At 41.2% G+C, this 25,575-nt stretch overlaps 1 protein-coding gene across 1 annotated transcript in view; it reads right to left on the bottom strand.

The window, feature by feature from the left end:
- Positions 1-9,224: 9,224 nt before the first annotated feature.
- Positions 9,225-25,575, bottom strand: part of mrps15 (mitochondrial ribosomal protein S15) — a 40,893-nt gene continuing 24,542 nt past the window's right edge. The window contains exons 6-8 of the mRNA XM_087976952.1: positions 24,678-24,736; positions 18,895-19,086; positions 9,225-9,461 (exon numbers count right to left, since the gene is read on the bottom strand). Coding sequence (XP_087833078.1) covers positions 9,348-9,461; positions 18,895-19,086; positions 24,678-24,736 — 365 coding nt within the window. The 3' untranslated portion in view covers positions 9,225-9,347. The remainder of the gene's footprint in view (positions 9,462-18,894; positions 19,087-24,677; positions 24,737-25,575) is intronic.

Genomic DNA, 25,575 nt, shown 5'->3' with positions numbered 1-25,575 from the left:
CTACAGTGTGGAAACAGGTCATTCAGCCCATCGAGTCACAACCAACCCCCCCAAACAGCATCCCACCCAGACCCTCTTACCCTGTCCTATCCCTGTAACCCTGCATTTCCCATGGCTAATCCACCTAGCTTGCATATCCCTGGACACCATAGGGCAATTTTGCCAATCCACCTAACCCACACATCTTTGGAATGGGGGAGGAAACCCACAAGGACATGGGGGGGAATGTATAAACTACACACAGACAATCGCCTGAGGATGGAAACAAACCTGGGTCCCTGGCACTGTCAGGCAACAGAGTTAACACTGAGCTGTCATGTCACCCTGTCCACTCTGTATTTAGCCATGATATAAGATTCTAAATGGTTTAGAAAAGGTAAGAAAAGAATAGAGATCAATGATGACAGCTCAGGATAACTCAGAACAGTGGGACTGTGCATTTCTGCCTGAATGCTGCATAAACATTGTCCCCTCAGACTGGTTGTAATGGGTCAGATTAGAGGAGGTTTACAACTGTGCTGCATATGTGCTGCCCTTCAACCACCCATTTTTAAAAAAAAATATTCATTTGTGGATGTGAGCATTAATGGCTGGCCAGCATTGATAGCCCATCCCTAATTGCCCTTAAGGTGGTGGTGAGCTGCCTTCTTGAATTGCTGTAGTCCACCTGCTATGAGTTGACCCACAGTACCATTAGGGGAGAGAATTACAGGATTTAGATCCTGCAACAGTGAAGGAACAGTGATATATTTCCAAGTCAGGGTGGTGAGTGGCTTGGCATGGAACTTAAAGATGATGATATTCTTTTACATTTGCTGTCCTTGCACTTCTAGATGGAATTGGTCATGGATTTGGAAGCTGACGTCTGAGGATCTTTAGTGAATTCCTGCAGTGCATCTTGTAGATAGTATACACTGCTGCTACCAGGTGCCAGTAGTGGAGGGTGTGTGGATGCTTTTTGATGTGGTGTCAATCAAGTGGGCTGCTTTTTCCTGGATGGTGTCAAGCTTCTTGAGTGCTGTTGGAGCGGTCTCCTCAGGCAAGTGGGGAGGATTCCATCACACTCCTGACCAGTGCCTTGTAGATGGTGGACATGCTTTGTGGAGTCAGGAAGTGATTTATCTGCAGTATTAATATTCCTAACCTCTGACCTGCTCTTGTAGCCACTGTACTTATACAGTGAGTCCAGTTGAGTTTCTGGTCAATGATAACCCCAAGGATGGCGGATTCAGTGATGGTACACCATGGAATGTCAAGGGGTAGTCTTTTCAGTGATGGTCATAGCCTGGCATTTTTATGGCATAAATGTTACTTGCCACTTGTCAGCCGAAGCCTGGATGTTGTCCAGATCTTGATGCATTGAACATGAACATCTTCAGTGCCTGAGAAGTCATGAAAGGTGCTGAACATTGTGCAATCGTCCCCACTTCTGACCTTACAATGGAGGGAAGGTCACTGGTGAACAGCAGATGATGGTTGGACCTAGGAAACTACCCTGAGGAACCCCTGCAGAGATGCCCTGGGGCTGAGATGACTGACCTCTAACAACATCTTCCTATGTATCAGGTATGAGTCCATCCAACCAGAGCATTTGGCTCCTGCTACCCATTGATTCCAGTTTTGCTAAGTCATCTAATCACCTTCAGTCCCTTCCTGCTTCCCTACAATGTTCTGGCATTCACAGGAAGCAATTTCTACATCTAAATGATGTATGTCTTTGTTATACATCATTGGTAAGTTCAATAAAATATGCAGATAAATTTACCTCTTTGCTGCTCTTCACAATAAAAAAACTGCTCCTCAGGACACACAATAGAACCTTTACAATCTTTGCTGTTGAGTCAAAAGCATACAAGAGGCCCTGTGACCGCTACCACAAAATCAACAGCACGAACCACAGCTTAAGTCTCTACCACACTGTCCGGAAAGAGTAAGTTAAGGTCCAGAATGTCCTGTTAGTATTCTAACAAAGATAATCTGCATTTTCTTCAGCAGATCTGAGGATGGTGTTTCTGTAATGAGAAATGATTCATGGTGCACTGCCTCCACTTCAGTTTCTTCTGGAGGGTGGTGAGGGTCTGGAATGCAGTACCTGCGAGGATAGTCAAGGCAGGACACCTCAACATTTAAAAGAACAATTGTGTGGGTAGCATGGAAGTTACTCTGGCAGTTATGTAGTTAACTTAGTGTTGTAATGCAAGCCCAGGATCATATTACAGAGCTCCAGTAACAGATAATGGTAGTATGCTGTGATAGGTTAACCTAAAAGTCACACAACACCAGGTTATAGGCCAACAGGCTTAATTGGAAGCATACTAGCTTTCTGAACGTCACTCCTTCATTAGGTGGTAGTGGAGGGCTCAATCCTAACACAGAATTTATAGCAAAAATTTATAGTGTGATGTAACTGAAATTATACATTGAAAAATTAATTATCTGTTAAGCCTTTCATCTGTCAGAATACCATGATAGTTTCACTTCTTTCATGTGTAAATCACAAAACCTTTTTTAAAAAAGTTGCATTTTCAGGTTAGCTGTTAACAATGGTGATAGCTAGACAATATGTTGAAGGTGTTAGCCCCCTGTGTTCTCTATCTATGCCATGATGTTTAGATTGATCCTAATCTAAAAAGTGAGATAACGGAGTTTTACATGAATTAATGCAGTGTTTGAGCTCAGAGTTCTACATGAATGCATGCAGTTTTTGAGCAAAGTACAATGTAACCCTGCAAGTACAAATTCACCCCACAAAATATATGCATGTGGGTCTTTGTCTGTCTGTGTGTGTGTGTCTGGGTTGGGGGTTGTGATGTGAGAAAGTGTATGTGTGCGTGTAGTGAATGCAGTGTCTTAAGTCTGTGAGGGGGTGCGTGTGGGGGTGTGTGTGTGGGTGTCTGGGTATATGCGTGTGCGTGTGTGACACCCACACACACTCCCACAGACACACCCTCACAGACTTAAGACACTCTGCACTCACTACACACACACACATTTTCTCACACTCAACTCTCAACACAGACAGACACACACACACACATAGGCAGACAAAGACCCACATGCACACATATTTTGTGGGGTGAATTTGTACTTTCAGGGTTACATTGTACTTTGCTCAAAAACTGCATGCATTCATGTAGAACTCCGTTACCTCACTTTTTAAGATTAGGATCAATCTAAACATCATGGCACAGGGGGAACACAGGGGGCTAACACCTTCAACATATTGTCTAGCTATCACCATTGTTAACAGCTAACCCGAGAATGCCACTTTTAAAAAATGTTTTTGTGATTACACATGAAAGAAGTGAAACTATCACTGTATTCTGACAGATGAAAGGCTTAACAGACAATCAATTTTTCAATGTATAATTTCAGTTACATCACACTGCAAATTTTTGCTATAAATTCTGTGTTACGATCGAGCCCTCCACAATCACCTGATGAAGGAGCGATGCTCCGAAAGCTAGTGTGCTTCCAATTAAATCTGTTGGACTATAACCTGGTGTTGTGTGATTCTTAACTTGACAGGTATGTAGTTAACTTAGTGTTGTAATGCATGCCCAGGATTATATTACAGGGCTCCAGTAACAGATAATGGTAGTATGCTGTTTTAGGTTAAGTGTAATGTAGGGAACCAGTGTGGCAGACGATGATTAGTTTAGAAAGACAAAGCAAGCCAGCATGATTGGTTATGCTAATGTTAGCTGATAAACGTGGGAACAACAACTGTTAACGGCAGAGGAGCTTGTGGGCGGTCAGGAAAGACATTTTTCTGACTGCCACAGCTTTGATTTTGCAACATTAAAGAATTTTCTGCATCTCCTGTTAATTTTTATTGAACATTGCGTGATTCTTCCACAACAGTAGTCGCACATATTTTGTGGTACAGACTTGATGGGCTGTACTGTATGCTTCTACGAATCCATGATTACATCTGTTAATCACTTGGGAAATACCTGGAATTGAATCTCAGAATGGGAAAGTTTGTATGGATCAGCTGGCTTCCCCAGTGGAACTAAATGATTGCTGAAACCCCTGTTAGGGGTGTTATACATCCAATATATCTGTATTAGTGCTCATGTTGAACCTTTATTATTCTTGCTGTGGCAAACATTCAGTACCCACCATTACTGGATGTATTGGTCTCAATCTTTTAAGACATGACAACCACCAACAGATTTGCCACTCTGTTCCTATATTTTCTGATTTGGAGGTGCTGGTGTTGGACTAGGGTGTACAAAGTTAAAAATCACTTGAAGGAGCGGCGCTCCGAAAGCTAGTGCTTCCAATTAAACCTGTTGGACTATAACCTGGTGTTGTGTGATTTTTAACCCTATATTTTCTATGCTACAACTAAGCTCCCTGTTTATGGCACTGAATTCTGATCACATCACAGTCTTTGCACAAACGGGGAGCATAACTTCTCATCAACTATTCCCTCGAAGCACAGAACCTTTGAGGCAAGGCAAACTATGATTCTATCTTATGGCACTCACTGTCATATTTTATTAGCTTAAATGTCACAAAAATTATCTTAATTATGCTGTTTTCAGCTTTGTGTACCAGTACAGAATATTTTCAAACCTATGTTATAATAATCCTGCAGCCAGTAGTTTTAATGTTCACCCTCCTCCCCCACCTCCAAGTGTTTACCCTCTTCAACCCCCCCAAATGTTCACCCTCCTCCCTCACCTTCCCCCAAGTTCTTACCCTTCTCCCTCACTACTGAGTGTTTAACATCCTGTTATATGTTCACCCCACAATCCCAATTCTGACCCTGCCCTCTCACTTTTTACCTCCCAAAAGTACTCAACTGCTACTGTCTCCCTGCCTGATATTGCCAATCTTCTGACCTGAGTCAGCTGGGAAACAGTGATCTAAGTATGTAGAAGTGGTGTGGTCTTGAGGGTAAGCACTATGATGATGCATATTGCGTGTGTCCTGGAGCGCTTTCACTAGATCGATACTCCTGAGCAGTCTTTAGACCACAATGAGTTGGGAAATCATGTTGTGACTGGTGAGGCCTCTTCTGGAATACTGCGTCACCCAATTATAGGAAGGCTATTATCCAGCTGGAGGGGGCTCAGAAGAGATTTACCAGGATGGTGCTGGGTATGAAAGGTTTGAGTTATAAAGAAAGGCTGAATAGGCTGGAATGTTTTTCACTGGAGTGTAGGAGGTTGACAGGCAACCAGATAGGAGTTTATAAAATAATGAGGAGTATAGATAAAGCTGATGGTAGTTGTCTTTTCTTTTGGATGGGGCATTTCAAGACTAGGGAGCACACCTTTAAGGTGAGAGAGATTTAAAAAAAAAAGACACGGGGGCATATTGTTTACACAGAGGGTGATTCACATGTGGAATGACCTTCCTGAGGCAGCAGTGGATATGGGTACAATTACAATGTTTAAAAGATATTTGGATAGGTACATTAATAGGAAAGGTTTGGAGGGAGATTGGCCAGGAGCAGGCAGGTGGGACTAGTTTACTTTGGGATTATGTTCAGCATGGACTGGTTGGACTAAATGGTCTGTTTCTGTGCTCTATGACTTTAAGATACGCAGGTTAGGTGGATTGGCCATGCTAAATTACTTCTTAGTGTCCAGGGATGTGCAGGCTAGGGGGGGTAGCCATGGGAAATGCTGAGTTACAGGGATAGGGTAGGGAGTGGGTCTATGTGGGATGCTCTTTTGAGGGCTGGTTTGGATTCAATGGCCAGAATGGCCTGTTTCCACACAGTAAGGGTTCCATGATTCTCTGAAAGATTAAGGAAATCCATGTAAAATCCGAATTAAATTTAGGGCAATCACCATAAATCCGCATGGTTCTGGTCATCGATTCCACTATCATTGGAATTATGAAGTCTATAATCTGGAATTTTCAACTTCCCCTGTAAATACTATGGATGTGATTACACGGTGACGTTCTCAGTGTCCCTGCTAAATTAGTGATAAAGTTATCTTGGCAGTGTCTCTCCATTTTGAGAATGGTTGGGTCATTATTCCATGAGTTTCAGCTGTGGGTGTCTGGGCTAGACTCCAAAACAGCATCTTAACTGATGTAACCTCCTAAACAGTGCAGCAAACCACTTGTCTGATTTGATCCCTACAGTTCTTTGATGCTCTATTGCTGAGAGATATCAGCTGAAGAACAGACTGATAGCAGTCGCTGCTCAAGACTGAATGAGGTGACAGAAGGTTGCAGGGTGTCAGGAAGTAATACAGGGTATCCCCTGCTTTTCGAACATTCACTTTATGCAATTTCATTTTCACAAAAGACCTACATTAGTATCTGTTTTAGCAAATGCAAAGAGGATTTTCACTTTTACGAAAAACTGCGATACATTTTCCCATATAAATTGTTCATCTTTGCTTTACGCCATTTCTGACTTAAGAAAGATTTCCTGGGATTGCTCCAGTTTCAGATAGTGGGGGCTACCTGTATATAAATTTTCTCATGATCTGGGAAAAATAGGCATTTGAAGAACCAGCTTTGTTTGTTGACATCAGAGGGGTTAAGTTTATATATGTTATGATGGCCAATATGATTCACTTTTACAACATACATACAAACAAATGAACTAGGCGCATCAATAAACTCTCTTGAAAATCAAGAATCAATCTAAGCCAGCCTTACAAATATCCATGACACTGCCTTCATTGCACTCTTCTGCTTCTTCTCCTATGTCTGTGGTCTAAACTTTCCTCAAGATAACCCCTTCATGCCAGGAATCAGTCAAGTGAACCATCTTTGCAATGTTTCTACTGCAACTATATCCTTTTTCAGATGCAATCTCAATATTGCTTTGTCCAATCGTAGCAAAACATTTCTACTTTTATATTCCACTTCCATTTCAATAATCAACATTCTATTTGCATTCCTAATCAGTTGCTGTAACACACATTTGTCAACACAAATTCGCTGTAATGTGATTGATGAATTGAGGACGCTGTTTTTAAAGCACAAATTTTTAAAATGTGTAGGGATTGAGTCCATGTGGGATGCTCTTCTGAGGGTCTGTTTGGACTCAACGGCCCGAATGGTCATAATGGTGTAATGCAATTACAGCACCAACACTTTAAGCGCTGTTTCTAAAGCATGATTTTTCTATAACTCGTGGTTGCGTACAAATATAGCCATTGCGTTATAGAGTACTGATTGTACCTGCATACTAATATTTCATCATTCATGTACCAGAACACCCAGATCCCTCTGTACCTCAAAATTCTGCAGTTTTTCCTGTTAAATATTATTCTAATTATAATAAATAATAAGCAATTTACAATAATAATTCCAGGGATAAGAATTTTCAATTACGAGAATAGATTGAAGAAGCTGGGACTGTCATCCTTGGAGAGGAGGCGGCTAACAGATGATCAGAGAGTAGTTTTCAAAATCTTTAGAGAGCTGTACAGAGTAGATGGCAAAAAACTCAGCCTCATAAAAGGTACAAGAACGAGATGACTCAGATTTATGTAATTTACAAACGAGGAAAGCGTGAGATCAGAAAAACCTTTTTCACATAGAGAGTAATAGGGTGTGGAATGCATAGCTTGAAAATGTTGGGAAGGCAGTTTTAAAATGACCTATTCAAGAAAGTATGGGATGATTATTTGGCTAGATATACTGTGCAAGGGAAAGAGTTATTAAGAAAAAGCACGATAATGGGAGTAGGTTATAATGCTCATTTGAGGAGATGATGCGGAACACAATGGCCAAAAGAACTCATTCTATCCCCTAACGTCTCTGTGATTCTGCTTTTCTGTTCTTCCTGCTAAAATGGACAAATTCATATATATTGGTTGTAAATAGCTTGGAAACCCTAGCTCTGATCACTGTAGCGCTCCATTAGTTTACAGCTTGTCAACTCAAAAATGACACATTTATAATTCTTCTCTGCTTTGTTTTATCGAACTAATCATTCATTCATACTAAAATATTACCTCTTAAATCACAAGTTCCTTTACAGACGTACAGCATGGAAACAGATCATTCAATTCAACTCGTCTATGCTGATCAGACATCCCTATCTGACGCAGACCCATTTGCTAGCATTTTGCCCCTATCCCTCCAAATCCTTCCTACTCATATATCCATGCAATGCCTTTAAAATGTTGTAAATTGTACCAACCTCCAACATTTCCTCTGGCAGCTCATTCTATATACGCACCACATTGCGCGTGAAAAGATTACACCTCAGGTCATACTCAGAGATGTACAGCGCAGAAACAGACCCTTCAGTCCAACTCATCCATGCTGACCAGATATCATAAACTAATCTGGTCCCATTTGCCAGCACCAGGCCCATATTCCTATTCATGTACCCATCCAGATGGCTTTTAAATGTTGTAATTGTACCAGACTCCACTATTCCCTCTGGCAGTTCATTCCAAACACACACCACCCTCCTTGTGAAAATGTTACCCCTACGTCCATTTTAAATCTTTCCCTTCTCACCTTAAACCTATGCCTGTTAGTTTTGGACTCCCTAGAAAAATGACGTTAGCTATTTACCCTATACATGCCCCTCATGATTTTATAAACTTCAATAAAGTCACCCCTCAGTCTCTGATGCTCCAGGAAAAACAAACCAGTCTATTCAGCCTCTCCCTGTAACTCAAACCCTCAAGTCCTAGCAACAGCCTTGTGAATCTTTTCAGCACCATCAAGTTTAACAACATCCTTCCTATAAAAAGGGCGACCACAATTGTAAACAGCATTCCAAACATGGCCTAACTACCTTTATGCGTTTTAAGACCTCCAGCATCTCCTCTTCTGTAATATGAAATCGTTTTGAAAACATTTATTTTTCCAAGCTCCTGAGCTTTCATGTTCTTCTCCAAGCAATACTGACACGAAATATTCATTTAGTATCTCACCCATCTCCTATGGTTTCACATAAAGACAGCCACATTCATCTTTAAGAGGCCTATTCTCTCCTGAGTTACTCTTTTGCTCTTAATATACTTTTAGAATCTCTTTGGGTTCTCCTTAACTCTGTTTGCCAAATAATTTAGATAAGCAAGCTTGTGTCCCTTGTTTGCCCTTCTGATTTCCCACCTAAGTATACTCTTAGAACACTAGTGTGAAACCTTATCAAATGCCTTATAGAAATTCAAACACAACACATCTACAGTTTCTCCTTCATCTGTTTGCTTGCTACTTCTTCAAAGATTTTCTTCATTAAAGATTTTCTTTAAGGAAATTTTACATCAAGTGCAAAGGAGATTTAAAGATATAAATATTTATTAATCTGACACTGAACATCCATCGTCTTCTGTTAAAATACAGTTACTGTGTCCAACACATAACCAGTCCTGTAGTATTTGCTTTACACACTCTTTTGTTCACACTGGTGTACCTTCATTAACTTCCTTATTGATGGACTGGGCTTTCTCTTCAACTGCTGCTTTCTGCTTCTGCCGTTCAGCAGCACGCAGTTTCTGTACCTCCTGGAACACCTGAAACAAAGCACAAAGCTGTGATTGAGAATGGATCAGCGTGTAAGCACATATATTCAGCATGTCCCATCTCCTAAAGTGCATAGTTTTTAACCGCATTGGGTGCCACTGTTTGCAATCTCAACTTGTATCAGCTGCATGCTGTTCCCCTTTGTTACTTCAGTTTAGACAGGATTTTCCTCATTGATCAGACTGCTTGTGACAAACAATTTCTACCCAAAACACTAACCTGCTTCAATAAGAGCAAAAAAACGAACAGCAATTGTCATTCAATAATATCATGGCGATCAGACTGTGGCCTTAATTCCACTTTCCTGCCCCGTTAGACTCAAATCCTGTACAAGCTAAAGAATCTATCTCAGTCTTTAATAAATTCAATGACTTAGGCTGGTTTCTAGGATGAATGGCTTATCTTGTGAAGAAAGTTGATATAGTCTGGCCCTATACCATTGAGAGTTATGGGTTGATTTTACTGTAATCTAAAGCTCACAGGGTAGTTCTGGGAGGATGCTTTGCTTCTGGAAGAGACCTGAACCGGAGCAAGTTGGTAAAGAATAAGAGTTCTCCATTTTAAAATGAGAAGAGCATTTCCTAATTGTCGTTAGTCTATGGAATTCTCTTCCCAGAAAACAGTTATAGCTGATGCATTCAAATTATTCGTGGTTAGATTGGATAGATTCTGGATTGACAAAAGGTTATGGCAGCAGATAGGAAAGTAGAGCTGAGGCTGCAACCAGCACAGTCATAAATGGGGAGCAATCTTGAAAGGTTAAATGACCGCCTCCTTCTCCAAGTCCTTTGTTTCTGATAGCTGATACCCTACCATGTCCTGTGGTGTCTCAGAAATTTCCAACCTGAAAATAAATCTTTTAACCCGTGTTTTTCCAGTTAGTTAGCCAAACATCTTCCTGTGCTAATACATCACCTCCAACACCATCTTGTGTAATAATTTTTTTAATGTGGCATCTTTTCAAATGTCTTTTGGAAACTGTAATACACTACATTTACTGGCATCTTTATCCCTTCTGCTTGTTACATCCTGAAAGAACTCTAATAAATTTGTTTTGCAAAATCACTGAGTCTGTCTGAATACAATATGATTTTCTAAATGCTTAGCTGCAGTTTTTAAAATAATGAACTCTAGCATTTCCTTCATAAGAGTTGTCAGGCTAACGAGTCTATAGTTTCCTGCTTCATGTCTCCCACCTTTCTTCAATTGGAGCATTACATTTGTGGCTTTTCAACCCTTTGGGACTATCCATAACAGCGAATTCTGCCAGGTGTTTTTTTTCTCTAATGATCACGATTGATTCGTCATGCACCACCGTACCCACTTCTACACTATTAATTGGATGCTTTTACTGTCCTCGACCATGAAGACAGAAATAAAATTTTATTCCAACTTTCGGCTATTTCCTGCCTTTCTATCACTAATACCCCAATCTTATCCTCTGAGGAACCACCATTTACATTGGTTACTTCTTTATAGCCTAATTTCCCATTTCTGGCTATTACAGACACTTTATTTTTCCTGAGCGCTCCTTTTACTATTTCTAAAATCTCCCAATCTTGTGGCCTATTCATAATATTTGCAATGTTATCCACCTTTCTTAAAACTTGATATGATTAATTTCCTTTGCTATCTACAAATAGTTCATCCTTTCTTAATTCTCAAAGACATTCCGTAATCTCCATAAATATCCAGCACTACATGTCTACTCACCTTCTAACCTATTTTCAGAGTTGACTTCAGCCAGACATGTCCTCATACTTTGTAGATGTCTTTAAAACATCAGCCTCAAAATAGAATACTGCATTCAATTTGTCATGATAATCTTCACCATTACAGCATTAATATTTCATCTTAAAAGATCCAATCAGTTTGCTTCATGGTTTTTTTCTTCATACTTTGTTCTAAGAAACTATCCTGAATGTACATTACGAACTCATCTTCAAGGCTAACTTTACCTACTTCATTCATCCAAAGATTTGAAGTCACACACGATTGCTACCTAATACAGTCCTATTACTTGTTAATTTATACTTATTTCTACAGGATAGCTGCTGATAGGGGGCTCTAGATTATTTCCACCAGTTAACAAAGTATAGTACAGCATAGGAACAGGCCCTTCAGCCCACCAAGATTGTGCTGCCACACGGTACCTTTCTAAACTAAAAACCTTTTGCCCCTACATGGTCCATAACCCTCCATTCCCTGCCGATTCATTTATCTGTCAAAACGCTTCTTAAATGTTACTATTGTATCCGCCTCCACCGGCTCCTCTGCAAACTAGACATTTACCACCCTCTGCGAAAAAAAAACTTGCCTCTTGCAGCTCCTTTAAACCTACCTCCTTTTACCTTAAACCGATGACCACGAGATAATTCACATTTTATTCTGGGAAAAACACTGACCATCCATACCTCTCAATTTTGTAAATTGCTATCATACAACTCCTCATCCTTTGGTATTCAAGGGAAAACAAACCAAGTTTGTCCAATCTCTCCTCTAACTGGAACTCTCCGGCGCAGACAACACTCTGGTAAATCTGCTCTTCAGCTGCTCCTGCGCAGCCACATCCTTCCTATACCATGGATTCCAAAACTACACACACTAATCTAGCTCTGGCCTAACCAATGTTTTATAAAAATTTAAACATATAAAAGTTCCTACATAATCTCCTGCTCTTAGATGTTATGCCTCGACTAATTAAGTATGCAATATGCCTTCTTAACCATGTTATCCTCCTGTCCTGATAGTTTAAGGGACTGTGACCCTCTGCTTTTTCCAGGTCCTACCATTCACTGTGTATCTCCTTGTCTGCACTGCCTAAATGCATCATTTCATACTTATCTGGATTGAATTTGGCTCATCTGTCCAGCCCATCTATGTCCTCTTGTAATCTAAGACTATTGTCCTTACTATTTACCACCTCACCAATTTTTGTATCAACAAACAGCAATGTCTGCAACACTGACCCTGGTGGAACCCCACCGGGCATACTCCTCAACCATCACCCTCTGCTCCCTGCTACACAGCCACTTTTGGATCCAATCTATCAAATTTCCTTGAATCCCATGTACTATCAGTCTCCCACTGGGACCTTATCAAGTCTTGCTGAAGTTCAAGCAGACAATGTCTACTGCTCTGCATTCATCTATCTTCTTGGTCACCTCTTTAAAAAACCAAATCAAATTTGAAAGATCTGATTTCCCACACACAAAGCCATACTGATTATCCATAATCTTTCTTTGTATGTAGATTCTGTCTCTCAGTAAGCCCTCCAACCACTTACCCACCACTGACATTAGGATCACTGATCTGTAGTTCTTGACGTTTCCTTGCAGCCTTTCTTAAATAATGGCACATTAGCCACCCTCCTGTCTTCTTACACCTCACCTGTGGCTGTCGATGATACAAAAATCTCTGCTAGGAGCCCTGTAATTTCTTTCCTAGCTTCCCACAATGTCCTGGAATACAATTGATCAGATCCTGGGATATATCTACCTTCATGTGTTTTAAGACCTTCAGCACTTCCTCTTCTGCATTTTGGACTCTTTTCAAAAGATCACTATTTATATTCTGGAGCTCCCTAGCTTCCATGTCTGTATCTACTGTAAACACTGACTCAAAACGTTTGTTTAGGATATCACCCATCTCCTTTGGTCCCACACTTAGATGGCAACGTTGATCCTGACCTTATTCTCTCTTTTGTTACTCATTTGCGCTTAATATACTTGTAGAATCTCTTTGGATTCTCCTTTACCCTGTCAAAGGTATCTCATGTCCCTTTTACCATAGTTATCACAAAGCTACCAAAAAAACATTTCCATCGCTGCTCTGTCTTCTATAACCATGCCAGTTCTGTAATCATCTTACCAGCTCACTGCAGATCCCATTTGACTTTACCTTTTGTATCAGACTGCCATGTGGAACCTTGTCAAAGGCCTTGCTAAAGTCCAGATAGACATTTACTGCTCCACCATTATACATTGAGTCTTTTGAAGAAGTGACAAAGACAATCAAGTTTGAGACACACAACCTTCCTCATACTAAGCCATGCTAATATCTCCCAATAAGTCAATTTTTTTAAAATGAGGGTAAACTCTATCCCGAAGAATTTTCTCCAATAATTTACCTACCATTGATGCAAGGCTGCCAGCCTGCAATTTCCCAGATTAACCCTGTTGCCCTTCTTAAATGAAGGAATAATGTTAGCTATTCTCCAGTTGTCTGGGACCCCATCCGGTCCTGGGAACTTGTCTACCTTAATTCTTTTTAAAACACCCAACACCACCATTTTTTTATATTGACAATGTCCCAGAATATTGATGTATCCCTCCTGAGACTCAACATATCCTTCTTTGTGAATATCGATGCAAAGTATTTGTTACTTCTTTCCTTTGCTATTCACAGATTCATAGAATCCCTACAGTGTGGAAACAGGTCTTTGGCCCAACAAGTCCATACCGACCTTCAAAAGAGTAACCCACCCATATCCATTCCCCCAACCCTATATGTACACTCCTGACTAATGCACCTACCCTACACATCCCTGAACACTATGGACAATTTAGCACAGCCAATTCACCTAACTTGCACATCTTTGGACTGTGGGAGGAAACTAGAGCACCCAGAGGAAACCCATGCAGTCAGAATGTGCAGGCTCTACACAGACAGTTGCCCGAGGCTAGAGTCGAACCTGGGCTGCTGGCGATGTGAGGCAACAGTGCTAACCACTGAGCCACACAATAAGATCTACAACTTGATCTTCTGAGCCAAAATCATTTCATAATCCTGTACTGATCTTATCCTTTATTGATAGAGCTACTCTCTCTCTTTTTTGACTATCCTTCTGAAATTCAAATTTTCCCTTAACTTTGAGCAACTACTTATTTTAAAGACTTATCTACAGCCCTACCTGTTTACCAGCTCATTAGTCACTGCAGCATTCAAGTGAAACCCATTCCTATTGAACATCTCCCTTTTCCAGTATTAGTGTCACTGTTCTGGGATTTGAAACCCATGTTCCCACATCAAATCCTTGAGCCACACTCAACCCGCTGACTTTATTGAGCCACACCAATTTGCTTGTTGCTCAGGCAGCAATTTAGAAATTATAATTTTTGTGTTTCTCCTTTTGAATTTACATCCCAATTGTTCAGACCATCTCAACCAACACCTCATTCAAAATCTTACTTAAACTGACAGAATCCACGAAGACAAGGACAATGGGATTTTTCCCTTCCCAGTTTCAATTCCGATCTGCACATTTCCGATTCATCCATTTAAGAATTTTGTTGTATGGTGAGTTCGCAAATTACTCAGAATGAGTTTGCCATTATCGTTTATGGGGTGAACAGAAAGCAGGTTTGCCCCTGCCTCTACATGCACAATTTCTTGAGCTGTAGTTCCACTCATCCATAATTACTCACAGGTCTAAGCAGGGTCTCTAGGTAGGCTTTCAATTGTGAGGCACAATGGCCAAGTCTGATTCCTTTTATACTCAAAGTTTGTGCGAAGATTTGTAGCTCGGGTGCTCGTTGTTGTGGTTCTGTTCGCCGAGCTGGAAGTTTTTGTTGCAAACGTTTCGTCCCCTGGCTAGGCGACATCATCAGTGCTTGGGAGCCTCCTGCGAAGCCCTTCTTTGATGTTTCCTCCGATGTTTATAGTGGTCTGTCCCTGCCGCTTCCGGTTGTCAGTTTCAGCTGTCTGCTGTAGTGGTTGGTATATTGGGTCCAGGTCGATGTGTTTGTTGATGGAGTTTGTGGATGAATGCCATGCCTCTAGGAATTCCCTGGCTGTTCTCTGTCTGGCTTGCCCTATGACAGTAGTGTTGTCCCAGTCGAATTCATGTTGCTTGTTGTCTGCGTGTGTGGCTACTAAGGATAGCTGGTCGTGTCGTTTCGTGGCTAGTTGATGTTCATGTATGCGGATTGTTAGCTGTCTTCCTGTTTGTCCTATATAGTGTTTTGTGCAGTCCTTGCATGGTATTTTGTACACTACATTAGTTTTGCTCATGTTGGGTATCGGGTCCTTCGTTCTGGTGAGTTGTTGTCTAAGCGTGGCTGTTGTTTCGTGTGCCGTTATGAGTCCTAGGGGTCGCAGTAGTCTGGCTGTCAGTTCTGAGATGCTCCTGATGTATGGTAGTGTGGCTAGTCCTTCTGGTTGTGGTATGTCCTCGTTCCGTGGTCTTTCTCTTAGGCATCTGTTGACGAAGTTGCGCAGGTAACCGTTTTTGGCGAATACCTTGTATAGGTGTTCCTCTTTTTCTTTTTGCAGTTCTGGTGTCCTGCAGTGTGTTGTGGCCCTTTTGAATAGTGTCCTGATGCAGCTTCGTTTGTGTGTGTTCGGGTGGTTACTTTCATAGTTTAGGACTTGGTCTGTGTGTGTGGCTTTCCTGTATACCCTTGTAGTGAATTTTCCGTTCGGTGTTCTCTGTACCATCACGTCTAGGAATGGTCCTTTTATACTTGATATACTTTCTAACATCAGGGAGGAAGTGGGAGGACTGCAGAGTAACTGCAGTTTCTTTCTGGATGGAACTCCCAATACTGGTCAACTGGTTTCTGTTCAGTTGTAACTGGTTTTAAGAAGATCAAAGATATACTAGTTACTGCAAAGCCTTTCCCCAAACCAACTTCCTGACAGCCTTGACAACAGCTTCTATTTACATAGCAAATTCCAATGTAGTAATATTTTCCAAGGTGGTTCACAGGAACAACAAGCAAGCAAAACTTGACACTGAGCCATAAAGCTGACCAGAAGGGTATACAGTGAGGAAGATTTCAGAGTGGGAGGGACTCTTGAAAGAGCAAAGAGGAGTTGAGGTTTCAAAATGCAATTCCAGATTTTGGGGCTTAATTCCATAGCATGAGGCAGAACTGAAAGTACTGTCGTATAGCTTTGGTGATCATTACAAAATTGAATTGCAAAATTGACTTCAAGAAGGGAGCAAGGAAATAATTCATGGCTAAGTTTGGACTACAGGAAAAAACAGCAATGTGCAACACTTTGGCTAGAGAATGGGGCTCACAGCTAATGAAGGGAGCGAGTAAGTAAGTTAGTTATATTTAAACTACTTAACCCTATACTTAACTGTCTTTAATCAGTAATTTTTAGGTTATAATAATGAGGAGGATTTAAAGTTTTTGTTATTGTGGCAAGATAAACAGAACACAATTTCAGGATTCACCTGATAATCCAACTGAGCAACACCAAAGCAAAGACAGAATTTGCATTTTCAGTATATACTATAGTATCCCAAAGTAATTTATAACCAGTGCAGTAGTGTTGAAGCATAGTCACTGCTGTAATCTAGAAAGTGGTTTTATTGGTCTTAAAATATATGGGATGCACTGAGGCAAATTATTTCATCAATCCAGGTAAATCAAAAGAGCTTTAAAAAGTGCTTGCGATGAACACTTGAAATGTCATAACATTCAAGGCCAAGTGCTGGAAACTGCATTTAATGCAGATATAGAGTAGTTTTTGTTGATGGCCCAAAGGCCTCTCTTTATTGCATGATTCTATCAGATCAATAACAAGTCATGTTGTAAGTCCTCACTCAAAGTGCAAGAACCTGCTGATCTCAACCAGATGGCATTAAGGAATGTTGCAACTGATCTGTGGATCACTGGATTCCTCCAGATTCCAGCTGGTATTTCCTATCTGTGTCCATTAAAGATATGACTGAATGATGTTTACAGCTTAATAGCCCGTCGACACGTGACGGGACAGGCTGCGGCTTTTTCACTGGATTGTAGGAGATTGGGTGGTGACCTTATTGAGGTTGAGAAAATCATGAAGGTTACACATAACGTGAATGGCAGGTGTCCTTTCCTAGGGTTGGGGATTTCAAGACTAGGATGAAAGGAGAAAGATTTAATAAAGATGTAAGGTTTTTTTATACAGAGTGGACCATATGTGGAATGAACTTCCACAGGAAGTGATGGATGTGGGTAGTTACAACATTGGAAAGACATTTGGATAAGTACATGAATAGGAAAGGTCTGGAGGGGTCTGGGGCAAATGCAGGCAGGTGGGACTGGTTTACATTGGAAACATGGATTGGTTGGACCGAAGGCCTATGATCTCACGGTCCAAGGAGGAAGCTACAGACCAGTCAATCTAACCTCAATGGTGGGGAAACTGTTGGAAGCAGAATTAATCTGCATTTTGAGAAGCAGGGATTAATCAAAAACTGTCAGCATAGTTTTGTTAATGAGAGGTCATGTCTGACTAACTTGATTGAGATTTTTGAAGAAATTATCAGGTTTGAATAGGACAACAATACTTTTGTGGTAGTCTACTTGGACTTCGGCAATGCCTTGTACAAGGCTCCCATGGGAGCCTTATAGCATAAGTAACAGTCCATGGGATTCAAGAAATTGGTAAATTGGATACACAAGCGGCTGAGTGGCAGGTGGCAGAGTGTGATGGTTGAGGGCTTTGTCCAGTAGGGTTCCACTGAAGTTTGTGTGGGGGCCCTTGCTGTTTGTTGATATGGAGATTGGTCTCATGGTGAATAGTGAGTAGGATAGCCTGAGACTACAAGAGGACATTGATGAGCTGGTGGGATGAGTAGATCAGTGGCAAATGGAATTCATTCCAGATAAATGAGAAGTGATGCATGCAGGCAGGACAAACAAAGCAAGGGAATACACAATGAATGGTAGAACCCTGGGAAGCACAGAGGATCAAAGGAACCTTAGTGTGTAAATACACTGGCCCGTTAAGGTATTGGGGCAGGTGGATACAGTGGTTAAGAAGGTGTAGGGTATATTTGTCTTTATTAGTCGAGGCATAGCACTTAAGAGCACAGAGTAAATCTTTCATGTGTTTAATGTTTTATAAAATATGGTTAGACTAGAGCTAGATTAGTGCATGTAATCCACATTATAGGAGGGAATTGCCTGACCTGGAGAGTTTCAGTTATAGAGAGAGATTGGACAGACTGGGGTTGTTTTCTGTAGAGCAGAGGAGATTGAGAGGGGACACGACTGAAAAATATAAAGTTATATGGGCATAGGTGGGTTGACAATGTTTTTCCTTGATGTAGAGATCAGTGACCTTCTTCTGTGCTGTAGATCTCTAGGCCTCAATCTGAAAGCTCCATAATGCATCAACACTGCATGGCTATTGATATCTGTTCAGGTTTCTCAAAACAGCACCAAGTGACACTTATGTCCATCCCCACAGCCAGAATTTTAGTTCACCCAGTATTTGGTGATAAGCTAGCCTACCACGACAGCCATCTTTCAGAGCCCTGATCCTGCCCACATCCAGCATTCTTGTGAGGTGGGATCAGAAGACAATCTCTCTGAAAATCTTTCCCTACTTTGTCCAGGTTGCAGAGCATAATTTCAAGTTTATTCAACAAATTCTGCCATGTTAGCAATCATATCGAACCCAGTTGGCTAATCTCCTTACCCTTATGCACAAAGCTTTTTTGGCAGCCCATCGCTGTGTCACCTTCCTGTAATATTCTGGGGGGAAGGTGTACTGAATGCCTAGCTGGGTGCACACATTCTCAAACACCTCATAGCGTGTTCGCCGGAGATACTTCAACAGCTTCTTCCGTCTGTCGATTGCCATTAACATGTAGCGTTTGTTGGTCTTATCCTATTTAAGAACAAACATGTCTGAGTACATTAGAAAGATACACTTGACCAAGCAATTGCGCAATGATGACCCAGACTCTGCCGACATTGCATCTGGGTACCAAGTTTGCATTTATGATAGATGAAAGCATTGGTCATGTAATTGCTGAAGGTGAAGATATGAACTAATCACTAAAACTGCGATTGTGATGGCATGTGAACATGCAACATTACCATTACGGGAGTACAGAACCATTACAAGTGCCATTAAAAACCTTTTCACAAGACTTAGATAAAGAAAAATATTAAAAAGGACATATGGAAAGAACAGGAAAGTGGAATGAGAAAATTGCATTGAGATGAGCATAGGTCAAACAGCTCCAGTCCCTCGGTCCCAAGGAATACTTTTCTTCTATTTTTCTGCAAAAATAAAGCTCCCTCACCAAACTGTCCTCACCAAACATTCCTAAAGGCAGATAATCAGCTCTGGGTTAGATACAGAGTAAAACTCTCTCTACACTGTACCCAGCAAATGCTCCCAAAACAGATACACGATAGACAATAGGTGCAGGAGTAGGCCATTCTGCCCTTCGAGCCTGCACCACCATTCAATATGATCATGGCTGATCATTCTTTATCAGTATCCTGTTCCTGCCTTATCTCCATAACCCTTGCTTCCACGATCCTTGACAGCACTATCCAACTCTTTCTCAAATGAATCCAGATACTGGGCCTCCACTGCCCTCTGGGACAGAGCATTCCACACAGCCACCACTCTCTGGGTGAAGAAATTTCTCCTCATCTCTGTCCTAAATGGTCTACCCCGTATTTTTAAGCTGTGTCCTCTGGTTCGGCACTCACCCATCAGCGGAAACATGTTTCCTGCCTCCAGAGTGTCCAATCCTTTAATAATCTTATATGTCTCAATCAGATCCCCTCTCAGTCTTCTAAACTAAAGGATATACAAGCCCAGTCGCTCCAGTCTTTCAGTGTAAGGTAATCCCGCCATTCCAGGAATTCACCTTGTGAACCTACGCTGCACTCCCTCAATAGCCAGAATGTCTTTCCTCAAATTTGGAGACCAGAACTGCATACAGTACTCTAGGTGTGGTCTCACCAGACCCTGTACAGCTGCAGAAGAACCTCTTTGCTTCTATACTCAATCCCTCTTGTAATGAAGACCAGCATGATAGTAGCCTTCTTCACTACCTGCTGTACCTGCATGCTTACCTTCATTGACTGGTGCACAAGAACACCCAGATCTCTCTGTACTGCCCCTTTACCTAAATTGATTCCATTTAGGTAGTAATCTGCCTTCTTGTTCTTGCCACCAAAGTGGATAACCATACATTTATCCACATTAAACTGCATCTGCAATGCATCTGACCACTCACCTAACTTGTCCAGGTCACCCTGTAATCTTCTAACATCCTCATCACATTTCACCCTGCCACCCAGTTTAGTATCACCAGCAAATTTGCTAATGTTATTACTAATACCATCTTCTATATCATTAACATATATTGTAAAAAGCTGCGGTCCCAGTACTGATCCCTGCGGTATTCCACTGGTCACTGCCTGCCATTCCGAAATGGAGCCGTTTATCACTACTCTTTGTTTCCTATCAGCCAACCAACTTTCAATCCAAGTTAGTACTTTGCCCCCAATACCATGCACCCTAATTTTGCTCACTAACCTCTTCTGTGGGACTTTTTCAAAAGCTTTCTGAAAGTCCAGGTACACTACATCTACTGGATCACCCTCGTCCATCTTCAGAGTTACATCCTCAAAAAATTCCAGAAGATTAGTCAAGCATGATTTCCCCTTCATAAATCCATGCTGACTCTGACCTATCCTGTTACTACTATCCAGATGTGTCGTAATTTCATCCTTTATAATAGACTCCAGCATCTTTCCCAACTGGGGTAGATACAGAGTGAAATTTTTATTCTGCCTCAAAGTGTATTTCTACTCTTTATTAACACAGTAAATCAACCACAAGAAGAATCAATAAGAAAGGTTTAGAAAATTTTAGAAAAGGTTACCCAAGTGAAAGGTTTCAAATGTGATCTTGCCTGGTTAGACCACATTTGTAATATTGCATTCAATTCTTATTACCTCATTATAGGAAGATTGTAGAAGCTATAGGTGCAGAGGAGATTTACTAGGATGCTGCCTGGACTGGAGGGCATGTCTTATGAAGAAAGGTTGAGGGGGTGAGGGCTTTTCTCATTGGAATGACGAAGGGTGAGCGATGACTTGACAGAGGTGTACAAGATGATGAGAGGCATAGATAGAGTGGATAACCAGAGACCTTTTCCCAGGGCTGTCATGATGGGGCGTAATTTTAAGGTAATTGAAGGAAGGTTTAGGGGAGATGTCAGAGGTAGGTTCTTTACACAGAGTATTGGTGCTTGGAATGCACTGCCAGCAGTGGTAGGAGAGTCAGATACATTAGGGACACTTAAGTGAGTTTTGGATAGTACAATGAAGGGTATGTAGGGTAGTGTGGTCTTAAAGTAGGATAAAAGGCTGGCACAACATTGAGTGCCGAAGGACCTGTACTGTGCTGTTCAATGTTTGTTGTCACTGAAACACTATGTACATTTTTTTTAGTGCAGTTGGACAGGGAAATATCGTAGAGTGAAAATGAGCAGCATTAGATCGGTGGGATATTAAAGACCATGAGAAGTGAGGAGAATGGGACTTGAGTATGTGAGATTGACTCAACTACATGAAATTGACAATGGATCTTTATGGAGCAATGTGCCTCTCTAGATGGGATTGTGTGTGCGCAACTGTTGGGTAAGAAAGTCTAAATTTTTATTTGGCATAAGTGTAATCTAGTTTGGAGGTGGCAAACTTATATCTACTGTGTCAACTCTGCCGTTTCCAGTCTGAAGTAAGATGTTTCTGAAAGTCCAGTAAAAGAACAACTTTAACTAAGAAACAGCCGTAACTGGATCATTAAGTAGATCAGGAAGGCCGATGTGTGTTAACAGCATGTAGTGTTTAGAACCAGGTGGATCCCATAGACTGAGCTCTTAATTGGTGTTAATAACCTGGGCTCATCAGATAGCCTTGATTGACAGATATAAACAGGAGATTGCAATGGTCCCCTCAGTCAAGGGACTGGCTTTGAGCGAGCTGGTCACAGCCCATGTGTTGTGCTTATGTAAATAATGGGCGACTTGGTGATGGGATAATGGCCTCCGTGCAATTATTTCAGAGCATATAAAAAAAGCCAACTTGGGCTGACCTAGCTTGAGTGCAACTTATAATAGAGCACGAGAGTTAAGTGATTCAGGAACAAAATAGTAGGTTCTGCATTGTCAGTATGAGGAGCGAGATCCGAAATTAAGAACATCAAATGTCATAATCCCTGCAATATTACCTGAGTGGTGTGCAAAGTGGTACAAGGCAAATCAGATTAGAAACACGAATGCATGGCTCAAAGAGTGGTGTGGAGGAAGGTTCATGAGACTGGTAGTAGCAGTGGGGAAAGTGGAACTTGTACCGATTAAGGTTAGTGTTCTTGCCAACTTTATAAGTAGGGAAATAGAAAGGATTTTAAACTGAATAGATGGGGCACGAGATCAAATTTGAGATTATATGATAAATCAGAGCGTCAAGGCCAAAGAGTGAGAATAATTTTATAAGATATCGTAAACAGACCTTGTTTGAAGGAATAGAGAGCATGAATGTAAGAGGCAATCAACAGATGAAATTAAAATTTACAAAATGGTAAAAGGATAAAACTAAAGGTCCTGTATCTAGGCGATTTCCTTGAATGCCAGGAACAGCAATTATTGTCTTATAAGCTGTTTCATTGTTTTGGAACATCAGGGGAAATAACATCCAAAGAACGGCATTTTAAAAAGGAGGGAGAGAGAGAAAGGCAGAGACCACATGGTCAGAAAAAGAAACCCACATTCCTGTCAGACACAGCACTGAAGCTGCACGGCTAATGCATTTCTTGCTTGACTTCAAGAAGAATGTGCAAACTCCACACAGACAGTCGGCTGAGGCTGGGTTGCTGGCGCTGTGAGGCAACAGTACTAACCACTGAGCCACTGTGTTGCCAGAAAACACTTAAAAGGATGTTGCCAGGGTCCGAGGGTTTCAGCTATAGGGAGAGGCTGAATAGGCTGGATGCTGAGTGGTGACCTTTTTATAAAATCACGATCGGCATGGATAGGGAGAACAGACAAGGTATTTTCCCTGGGGTGGGAGGAGTCCAGAACTAGAGGGCAAAGGTTTAGGATGAGGGGGAAATATTTTGAAGGGACCTAAGCAGCAACTTTTTCATGCAGAGGGTGGTACACGTATGGAATGAGCTGCCAGTGGAAGTGGAAGCCGGTACAAATACAACATTTAAAAGGCATCTGGATGGGTATATGAAGGATTTAGAGGCATACGGGCCAGGTGTTGGAAAATAAGACTAGATTAGTTTGGGACATTTGGTCGGCATAGGCTAGTTGGACTGAAGGGTCTGTTTCCATATTGTATAACGTGTGAATGTAGGGGAATGTTAGATAAGCACAAACACGCAAAAGCAAGATAAGGCTCAAACTCCTAGAATCGTGCAAAGACTATAGTTCAGGAAGAGACTATGCTGAGTTAGCTGAAGTACAGCAGGAGATCCCTTACATGGAACATAAACACCAGCAGGGACATCGGGCTCATGGCCATCTGTAAAATTCCATGTAATACCAGTATGATCTGGTCAGAGATGACAAGCAACCAGGTTCAATTATGATATCTACCACAGTCAATTAACCATGAAGTACAGATACCTGGTCCTGCATCACATCTGCCACTTACAGAATCATTCTGCCGAAAGGAATCAATGAACTTTAGAAAGTTAGTTAAATTTGCAGAGAGGAGAGTTTCCTTCAAAATGTGGTGTAAATTGAGACATCAGAATCATTGTGTCATTGACTTTCCCAATGTATTGTCACAAGCTACAACAATGAATTAAGCCAAAAGAAATCGTTCATCTATTAACTGAAATTTGCATTGCTTGGTAAAAGTGACAAAATTTCACAGCGATATGGAATAATAAAGTGGAACTGAAAATGAATGAATAACAGTTTGACAGATGACTGGTGCCAATGAAAGATCTCTCCTAGAAGTTAGAGTGTCATGAGTTTGAACTGTACTCCCAGATTCCAACATAATTTAGGTTTGTTTCAGTGCTATTCAAAGGGGCATTGGATTGTGCACCAAACGTATGTGGAGGTTAATGTTTCCCAACCTCATGTAGGGTGTGCCCAACTGGGGTAGAAATACAATGTGGGGTGGTCCAGAGCCCCAGGCTTTATTTTCACTTTACCGGACACAGGTCCAACAGCTCTGTGAACTGAAAGCACGAACAAACTACAATTCAGCACGACAACCCAAATGAATTCCTCTCCCGTCAGCACTTCTCATTGTCTTCAATTGGATGCTGGGAGAATATTGACGGGGTGGTTAATTGCCTGATAGTGGCATTGTGAATGGCTAGGTCCAGGATTGTGACAAATAGCAATGTGTCTTAGTAGTACTTGTCCTTGTACAGTGTTAAAAGTCAGATTCACTGTGTGGGCCCCTATCAAATTTTCTACCACTCACCTTCCTGTGTACCTGCAGGTGCTCTTGGTAATTCCGAATTTTTGCTGTTAAGATGGCAACTAATGGGAGAGAGAGAGAGAGAGTGTGAGAATCCATTAATTTAACACATAGCAGTCAGTAGTTCTGTGCAGAATTAGATATCAGACATATCTATCATCTTTTTACACCAACTTGTCCAGAATTTGGTCCAATGATTTACCAATAGTGGAGATTTTAAAAGGAGTGGTCAACAGTTAAAGCTGCGTATCATCAGCGTAAAGTGAAAACTAACACTTTACTTCCAGATCCTATTGCCTTTGGCAATCTGAAGATGAGAAATAGGAGAGGGTCAACAATCTATTCTTGAAGGATATCAGAGATGAAAGTGAGGAAACAGAAAGAGGAGCAATTGCAGTCATTCTCTGGTTAAAGTTAGATAGGCGACAGCAACACCAGCCAGTTGCCTGGTGGTAGAGAAATGAGGGGATGGTTGGACAGTGTCAAGGACTGCACGCAGGCTTTTTAAAAAAAATCTTCATTCATGGAAGTCGCTGGCTAGACCAGCTTTTATTGCCCATCCTTAATCGCCCTTAGCGGAGTTAAAGGTCAACCATATTGCTGTGAGTCTGAAGTCACATCCAGGCCACACTAGGTAAGGATGGCAGTTTCCATTCCAAAAGGGCATTAGAGAACCAGATGGTTTTCCTGATAATTGACAATGGATTCATGGTCATTATTTGACTCTCCATTTTTTATTGAATTCAATAGATTTTTATTGAATTCAAGTTCCACCATTTGCCATGGCAAGATTCAAACCAGGTGCCCAGAACATTATCTGGGCCTCTGGATTAACAGTCCAGCAATAATACTACTAGGCTGCTTCTGTAAGTGAAGAAATGATAGTTGGGAAACACAAAAC

Source organism: Chiloscyllium plagiosum, unplaced genomic scaffold (genome assembly GCF_037043375.1).
Source record: "Chiloscyllium plagiosum isolate Xiang-an unplaced genomic scaffold, Cpla_swu_hap1 HiC_scaffold_30, whole genome shotgun sequence".
NCBI classification, from domain to species: Eukaryota; Metazoa; Chordata; class Chondrichthyes; order Orectolobiformes; family Hemiscylliidae; genus Chiloscyllium; species Chiloscyllium plagiosum.
This window is presented reverse-complemented; position numbering and strand designations above follow the sequence as displayed.